At 31.8% G+C, this 9,922-nt stretch overlaps 1 protein-coding gene across 1 annotated transcript in view; it reads right to left on the reverse strand.

Annotated features, from left to right (window-relative positions):
• LOC142355315 (uncharacterized) overlaps positions 1-5,940 on the reverse strand; it is a 45,562-nt gene extending 39,622 nt beyond the window's left edge. The window contains exons 1-2 of the mRNA XM_075407523.1: positions 5,356-5,940; positions 234-1,606 (exon numbers count right to left, since the gene is read on the reverse strand). Coding sequence (XP_075263638.1) covers positions 234-819 — 586 coding nt within the window. The 5' untranslated portion in view covers positions 820-1,606; positions 5,356-5,940. The remainder of the gene's footprint in view (positions 1-233; positions 1,607-5,355) is intronic.
• Between the last annotated feature and the right edge of the window lie 3,982 nt (positions 5,941-9,922).

Consider the following 9,922-nt stretch of genomic DNA (forward strand, 5'->3'; position numbering starts at 1 on the left):
TTTTTTGTCCAGTGGATCATAAATTTCCCGTCTTTTTCCGGTAACTTTTTCGAGAACTTGCACGACTCCCACCTAATCTGGTTAAAAAATGTCCCACCTAATCTGGTTAAAAAATGTCCCACCTAACCTGGAAAAAAATTAAATTGCATCAACCCCGGTTTTCCGACGATTCCCAGATCGGATCCAGCGGGAGAACTCGATGTGAAAATCTTGGCATAAAACTGGTCTCTAACCTTGGTAAGAATGTGGTCGGCAAACAGCCAGGAATCTGTTCACAGCCATTATGCACATCATACCACACGAGAAGGTATAAGGAACATCAAAAGCAACATTGCCGACAATACACAGATTCATAAAACATCCCGGCTCCCGTGTATTAGGTTGAAATATGGCCAAGAACATTGTAAATATAATCGAAAACGTACACATAAACAAATCAACAAACGCCAGAACCAAAATCGGAAAATCGCCCGGGCTTTTTTGTCGCTTTTGCAGGTAAATAAAGATCACGAGGAAATTTCCAATCACGCCGAATAGAGAAATAACCCATTGAGGTGAGAACGTCAATATTTGTTCCATCGTGGGCTGAAAAATGAAGCAAATTTCCTCGCCGTCGAAAATTTGGGTGCTTCCGGGCGAAACGGAAGCGATCGATGATGGGGATACTAGCTGCGGAGGTGTTGATGGGGAATAATTTGGGTTTAGGGGTGATAAGAGCGGAAGCGCTTCCGGTTTGAGGTAAGATACCAATTGATCACTGGCCATTGACTGGGAACGGAGGTCTGATTGTAAAACGACAGCCGAACTATCAAGTGACATTTTCAAAGGAATTTTATGTAATAAAAGGAGTTTTGTTTGTTTATTTGCTTGCTAAACTACGAAAATCTGAATTATAGAAATATGTTGAAGAACCACAATAAAACATTCAACGCGACATCGATTTCGATGTTATCAATCGGCTCTGAAAGTGATGATTAATAAACAATGAAAACAATAATTATAAACACGGTGTGAAACAAGGCTGGAAAAATTTAGTCCTAAAATATAAACAGACAACTTGTAAGTTTTTTATTTGTATTTTTAATAGTGCATCTCTATAATAATTCAGAAAGCAGTTAAACAGAAAAAAGAATCGTTTATATAATATTTCAGTGAAGAAGTTTTAATAAAGCAACCGTTTCTGGCTCGCAGAAAATGATAGAGAAGAATAATAATTATTGCACTTATGAAAAGGAATAGTTTTTTCATTAAAAGTCCTATCATAAGTCCAAAATACTGTCCAAAATAGCACAAAATGTAAACACGAACAAAACAACAAAGAGTCCAAGGTATTCTGGGATGGAAAAGGCACGAGTATTTGAAGAACGATTCTTCCGCTTTGCGTGTGTGCATTGTTTCATTATGAGGAAAAATAGCAAATAAAAATTAAATTATGCGCTATTAATAAAACTTCGTTGATAAATTCGACAAATAAATTATTATCAATCAGTGCTATAAATGGACAATAAAGTTGTAATGAAAAAATGAAAATTTTAATGAAAAACGCTAACGTGAAAGTTTTGCAAATTAAAAGAAGTCCGCTTGGTATATTGGTGACAATTGAGAACTATATTTAGATGGAAAAATAACAAACAGAGAGGCTCGGTAATGTGCGTTCGCACATAGTGCTCTGACGACGCTCGTGTTTTCGACTTAAATGTCTACCAAATGAGGAAGAGAAAGAAATCTTTAAAAAAAACACAAATGTTTCGAAAATAATTGGTTAATGAGTAAAAAATTGTCTTAAATTCAAACCAATAAATGAAATACCGAATTAGAGAGCCAATGAGACTTAACATTAATTTTGAAAAATTACAAGGGAAGACAATCCAGACAAAAAAACGACAAAACATCACTTCTCGTCTAACGCAAACCTGTTTTTTACTGAAAAAAATCACTAACAAAAAAATAGCGTCAGCTAAAACCCCAACTAAAAAATCAAATCGTATCTTACCTCAGAGCAGATGTGATCTATTTTTTATGAGAGTTCGAAATCAAGAAGAACGAGAATACGAAAAGGGCAAAGTGAAAGCAACCATCAGGTTTCAACTACAAATACTAGATAGAGTCTTATCATTGGCAAATAGCATTAGTGAGAAAATGAAAGATATAGTGCGCCATGGAGAACGAAAGATAGCTACCACTGATGAAAATAAGTGACAAGATAAACAACAAAATTATTTTTTAAAAAAATTGTTAATTACAACCAAAATTTAATTACGAATTTTTCATTGGCTAATCAAAATGCCAAGAGATATTACTAGACAGTAGTCTTAATTGTTTCAGTTCAAAAATCAACTATGATTTAATTAGCGTCCGAACAACACTTGCTTATCTACAGAAAACATGTGGTACCAGTCTTTATTGAGACAAGATACGAAAAAGAACGCATATTCGAAATTTGAAATTATGCTGAAGTTTTTGAAACAATTAATTTCATAGTTGGAAAATTTTTATGTCTCAAATGAGTATACTAACTAGTTTTATGTAAATAGAGGATATTAGACGGTTTTGACTAGCTCTCAATAAGGATATCAGATAGAATTTATCACAAGACCACAACGAAAAGTGACAGATTTATCCAAAAATCAAATTATGGGAGAAGACGATGTCTAAGTTGTTGAAACATCGAACTCTTCATTAAAAATGTTATGTATGCTTAGCTTCTGTTATCTTTAAAACAAAAAGAAGCTGTCATTAATGTTGCAGTATGACATGAAGACAAAAAAGAAGAAAATTTATATAAACCCAAATTATAGGAGCCATATCACTGTTCATGAACAACAACTAGTAAAATGATGGCGCTTTTGCTCTAACAAGAAGTTCTAAACTGTTTGTATTTTACAGACTTTGCAGCAAATAGTCAGAAATATGAATAAAAAAATTGCGGATTATCAAAGTTTTTATGGTCGTCCTGAATAACCCTATATTTTCAATAATAACAAAACAAACACACAGTGTCAAAGAAATTACTGTTTGCTCAGCCAAATTTGGATGATAGATGTTAATAATTTGACTAAAATATAAACTGCCAAATAGAAAAATAGAAAGAGGAGAGTTCAAAAATTCAATCAAAATTTTGAAACGAATTATTTCATCGTCATTAAAACCATAAGCTATCAACTGAAGTCAGGAAATACGATAGTTATGCCTCCAGAGGAAAACAATGAGACCCGTGATAGCACTGCAAATTAACAGAAAAACAAGAACAGGCAAAAAAACTAAAAATTCAGCTGTCTTCTGTAAGAAAACGATTGCGAAGCCGCTAAAGCCATACGCTATTCACTGAATACATTCTATATGTACAAATGCGCTTCCCTTCAAACATTATATCAACTTCAAGTAATGTGATAAGCGGACAAGGCAACAAAAACAAACTTGTAACTTTGCAAATGTCCAAATTGGAAAATCCTGCTATTTAGAACTGCATCTTTATTATTTGATACTCAACCATGAAATTACGTAAAGGAAAACAAATGCGTTAAAACTCAAGAAATCAACTCAAGTTTTAACAAAACACTTCTTTGAGGCCATAGGAACAAAGATATTCTCTTTGAAATCTTAATATATGATCAAGGAGTGCATTTGACTGCAAACTTGAGTAGTTAATAGTTGGATTTTGATAGGAAATTGTTCTGGTCTGTAGTAATCGTTGAAAAAAAAACATAGAAATTTACTACTTTTTTGAAGAAGAAGACATTGCCTCAAAAGAATCATAATATGTTTTGATTGTCAGAATCACGATGAGGCCAAAACCAATCTTGATAATGCAATGCGATCAATAATAACAGGTACTTATTCCAATTGAAACCAAGTAGATATCTTGGCAACAAAATTAAATGGATAATTTTGCATAATGATTGTTGTATATCAGCGAAAAAAAACACCTTTTAGGTTAGCGAAAAAACACAAAAAGGCCTTACTTTGGGCTGACTCAATTGTGTGTCAGCAGTTTGAGGTCTGAATCTTCAGCAAAGTTGAAAAAATTGGCTCGAACGAACATTTGGTGACATTTGGATTTGAAAAAATGGCTGAAATTTAAAAAAAACATCCGTTTTTGACGTAATATTGTCGCATCAAAAAGTTGGAAACAGCAAAATTAACAAAAAATTTCAAAATGTACAAAAAATTGAGCGAAAAATCCTTAAAACAAGGACCAAAACAAAGGATATCATTCCATTATTCAAAAATCTTTCAACCTCAATAACTTCAGAAAAACTAATTTAAAAAACCTAAGTTTTATGTTCTACACAGAACATGCTTTCTAAGGATACCAATCACAATTCTACAATGAATATATCAGCCAAAATTGACTGAACAAAAAACCCATTCGAGTATATAGTTCCTCTCCCCACTAAAATGGGTCGGAGCAAAAATAATTATTTCAATGAAATGACATTAATTCAGAATAGAAGCAATCGGAATTTTGCAATTTATTTTCTAACAGAAAATGTAAGTATTGAAAACTTTGTTAAATGAAAAACGGTTTTTTGCAAAATGTGTGACAAAACTGACGACAATTTTCATACTAAATTTAGATATTTAAACAAGAAACGTGACAAAAAGTAACTTTTTCTAAACCAATTTGTATTATACTTTAATGGACTTCCCAGGAAATACAATTTCATCAAAATGTGCCATCTAAGTATTGCAAATTTTTTAATTATTTTTCAACATTTTGGAACTTTGAATACTTGAGGGGGGAAAGGCGGAGAAATTTAAGGTTAGAATTGTACTGGAATCAATAGCTACTCAATTTAGCTAATTCGCATTGCTCAAGCCGTGAAAAAACTTGGAGATGTACAGAACAATAACAACAAACAAACAATATTACTTGGGAAAACAAATTGTTGTTAGCACATAAGAAATCTATTTGCGTAATGGAATGACGCGCCTCAAAAGATATCTTTATCGAAAGGAAGGCGAGAGGTAATTAAATTGAGCCGTAGGAAATTTGAATACGTTTGCAAAGTTCTTTTTATTTTCCAATTCAGGGAAAACTTTAATTTGTGAAAAACGACAAAACTTTTCACGTTTCATGGCTTCCGTTTTATTTTTAATTGCAAAAAATCTGCTCATACGTAAAGTGGAAGAACAAATAGAAATTATGACAAAATATAAAAATTTTAAAATTAAAATATCCGAATTTGTCAAAATAAAACTTTAAAGTTTTGTTAGATTTTAATAATTTATACGGTCAAAGGCGAGTTTTTTTTACTGCAATGACGCAAAATTTTGGGCCAATTGTTCAACTTTCAAGTCAACTCAAGTATTTGTTTGAAAATCGTCCAATTTAGCAAATTAGTTCGCGTTGACATTATTGTTTTAGAGGCCTCTCAAAACGTTCGAAATTATATAAAAGCGTTTTTTTTTAATAAACTAAACGAGTTGAAAGAATGGAAGAAACGCAAATTTGTGGCAAAATTGGGAAAAATCTAAGAGCGATCAGATTAATTTAAGAAAGGGAAAGATTATAATGGAATTATAACTAACTTTGACGAGGATTGACGGGCCAAACAATTTTTTCGCAATTGAAAGTTAAGCTCCACTTTCAATAATTACCTTTTAATCTGTCTTTACATTGACGCCAAATAAGACTTTAATTCTGCTGATTAAAAATGGTAAAATAAACTCAATTAGCCGACGGCGAAAATTAATAACGGATTATTTAGCATACAGAAAAAGGGAAAAAAGTTTACTTCTAACAATTAATACGCTGTAAATATATTGCAGGAATTTTAAAGAATGACAACGGCAATAATTTGTTCATAATATCGAATATGAGTTAAGTAAATGAACAGATATTATGTAAGAGTGAATGAATGTCGATTTTTATTGTAATAAAATTCAGATATTAAAAAGTGTGTGTAGACTTTTATCCCCTCTACAATTGGAAGAAAATGTGGGATAAATCAGTGTCTTTATGAACAAAATAGAGATCTGAATTTAAGACTCCGTTTTTTAAAGCTCAACTATTTGTGTTAAACTTAATCTAACACAGTTAAAAACAAGCCCTTCTCTAAAGTTGCTTCACTAATTGATTTGAGAAATCCAGAGAAGTTTTTAGCGAAAAGCATGCGCGTGTGTAATAAGCATGGGTTATATATATATATATATATATATATATATATATATATATATATGTATATATGTGTGTGTGTGTGTGTATGTATATATATATATATATATATATATATATATATATATATATATATATACATACACACACACACACATATATATATATATATATATATATATATATATGTGTGTGTGTGTGTGTGTGTGTATGTATATATATATATATATATATATATATAAACAGGGAGGCTCAGTAATGTGCGTACGCACAATGTTCAGAACCCGCTCAATCATATTCTTGACTTAATTGACTATCAACTGATGAAAAAAGAAGACTTTCAAAAACATAAATATTGTTCAAAAAACCACTATTGGAACAAAACAATGCATCTTTGAAGGGCCGATTGTATTTGTTGTTAATAATAGGACTAATAGAAAAGACAATAGCGAATATCATATAATTAACAATATATACGACCAAAGCTCGACGTAAGAAAAACGTTAGGAACCAAAATTGCATCAGATGAAACCAAAACAAAATAAATTAACCGATAATTCAATAGAAAATGTTTAGTGGACCTGTCCTCAACCAACTGGGTAACAGGTCGACAAAGAGAGCAAAAATGTGTAAAGTTAGAAAATAGGTTTCTTTTTTTGAAAACAATTAATTTCAAGATGATTATTATCCTTAGATTTTAACTGAAATCACTCAAATATTCATTTTCCTCTTCACAGGAAGCATTGGAGACATGTCATTGTCAAATAGGAGGCCAATACTGGCAAAATTAAAAAACTCCATTCAACCTTGCGCAAAATGGGCACTGAAGCCGTAAAGACCATCAACTTGTCCTTAAAAACATTCAAAAAGGCTCAATTGCGCAATATTTCCAAGTCAATGGGACCTAACAATAATGAAATAAATTAAATAGAAAACAAAAATACTTTAAAATGTAGAAATATTTTAAAATCTCAAACATTTTATGAAATCTCGTAGTAACAGTAATAACAAACCCGAGAAACAATTGGTTGATATTAAAACTGGTATGAAGATTAAATTATATCTGACTGGAAGTGAGTTGTGACCAGTATTTTTGGAGACTAAGTTAATCGATCGAAACACTTTATAAATGGCGAAGCTCAAAATTCCGTATATATAATTTTGGAAACAAATATTTTCAAAAGTCATAACAGACATAAGTTTTCAACAATTCAGCGACATTTTTTAAAACAAATATATTCAAAGAAATCCAAAAAAAATTTTAAAATAACAATTCGTCAGACCCACAAAAACTATGAGTTTAACTCCGAAATCAAAATATATGTTTGTCTGGCGTCATTTTTTAGAAATTTTATCTGCCAAAAATTGAGCCCTGATTTGAAATTCTTGTCAGTATCTTACATAAAATCTAGAAAAGCCGAATTAATTTTTAAAAAAGGCCGTGGCCCATTAAAATCTAAAAGAGTTTTTCTTCCTGAGGGATCAATGTTTAGACAAAGATGAGCCCCAACATTGCTCCGCAATGAGTTAAAATTTGCAATTATTGTTTAATTATTGAGTTGATTATTGAGTTAAAATTTGCAAACAAAACGTGGCGAAATTTTAATTCCAGAAGACTCTCAATGCCAGCTGGAGTAGAACTAGCTCTCTATTTGAGCTAACAAAGAATATGGCCACAATTTCAAGTTGTGTACTTCCGGCAAATTTATGTTGGGCTAGAAGATATTTGGTAACATATTTGGTCCTATTTTTGACAAAAAAGTCGGATCGAACAATTCAGCAACCCTCCTCTATCAGTAATGATAAAATCAATCCCATTACCATTAACAATGTTTACATGTTTTAGGAAAATTGGAAAATTTGTTCAAAAATACGGAATATGTGAATAAAAACAACGGAATATCGTCTCCTATTCACGAAACTTTATACATCAATACCTCCCTATAAAAAGCGAAAATGGTTTTTTTTTCCATATTCTACGCTGGACAGGCTTTCTAAGGACACCACTCACAACTCTCTACGATGATTATATCGATCGGCCAAAATTGACTGAACAATAAAACCAATTGAGTATATAGTTCCTCCCTCCACTCAATTGGGTCGGAACAAAGATGTGTGTGTAAAAGATGAAAAGATGAAAAAAGCACCTTTTCCCCCAATCAAGTGAATCACTGACATATGATTTTACAAATCGCAACAATGAAGCAAGAATAGCATTAATTAGCATTCTGTACTCATTCCCTCTCTAATGGGACGCTATTTCTATTTTCGTCAAAACCCTTGAACCATTTTGCCTCTTTGTCTTCTGTTTTCACATACAAAAACACGTACTTTCTACACACGTAAAAGAACATAAATAGAAACAGTGCATTTGCAAAATAGAACCCTGTAATGTTTTGTAATTCATTTTTAATCTTCTAATTCCATAGAGTGAGAGAGGGGGGACGGGGGTAAGAGCCTTGAAAACTCTGTTTCAGGGCGCATTAATTACTCAAAATCTCGCTTTCTTCGTTATTTTTGATTCGCTTAAGAAGGAAGGCATTATAACAAAGATATAATCGCTTATTACAAGTTAATTAATTACCCGATGTAGCTCCATTTTTCTGTTTCTTACGCTTAGTTTTTGGTTAGTTACCTCCAAAAAAGCCTTTCAGAAATAACAGTAATAAAATAGACAAAAATAAATGTGCGTAATACGATTTACGTATAATAAACGTATCAAAGTACTCAAAAACACAATGGTTGCGTATAAATTTACGTGGTTTCTATTTGACGTTCAACTGAACAATTTTCAAATTTTCACAGGAAAACGTCATTTTTGTCGCTGAAGATATCGTGTGAACAGTCCTCTACTGAAGAGAGGAATTTGAACAAGTCCTTGAAAGAACTGTTGTCTGTTCAGTGCATAGAATTGCTGATTAGCAATGAGACATTTGAAAAGGAATAAAAACAACACCATCAAAAAAGCCCACAGGATGTGTGAACAAAAAAATTACTTTTTTCTTCAAAGAACCAAACGGGAAAAGTCTGTTTAACATCCATGTTTTAAGGATTCCAGAAGCATAGGAATTTTGAAAATAATCCCAATTTTTCTAGGAAGTGAGCAGTTGAATTATTATGAGCGTCAAAATTTAAAACATTTATAATGTAATATCTCAAAGAACAGATAATTTATCCACCTTGATCAGAAATGCACAATTTTTCTCTCGCTTTTAAAAAACTGATTACATTGACGGGTTTTTAATGAGAATAATATCGTAGCTGGACTTTTCATTTCAAGAATGTTGATTTAAAGGACAATAATTATTTGGGAAAACGGTATCAATTGGGATAATTATTGTCTTAAAGTTGGGTAGCAGTAACTGAATATAAAGACACTCCCGTAACGGAGATTATGAGAAGTACAAAAATTCTCAAGCAAAAGGATCATCACTTTTTTTTGTTTCAGAGTTTAAAAGTTCGGATTTTACAAAATAGATTGGAGGTGATGATTGGTTCATGTATTTTTGGAAAACTGGTGCTCTTAATGATATAACTCTATCTAAGTAAGAGGCTTCAGTAACCTTTGAAAAGTATTTGAGTGGTAGTATTTGATAATGTAATTTTGAATCATGGGTTGTGACGATGTTTTCTCAGTTAAAGCAAGATGTTTTTGCGCAGTTTAACTGTCTCTTGAGTGAAATTAGAAAAAAAGTTTTTTTCCTGTACGAACTAGTAAGAAGCTCTTCATTGTATGAACTTATTCCAACCACTTCCTTGCACCTTTCTTTGCACCACATATGTTCAGCAACAATCTTGATAATT

Source organism: Convolutriloba macropyga, chromosome 2 (genome assembly GCF_964194025.1).
Source record: "Convolutriloba macropyga chromosome 2, txConMacr16.3, whole genome shotgun sequence".
NCBI classification, from domain to species: domain Eukaryota; kingdom Metazoa; phylum Xenacoelomorpha; order Acoela; family Convolutidae; genus Convolutriloba; species Convolutriloba macropyga.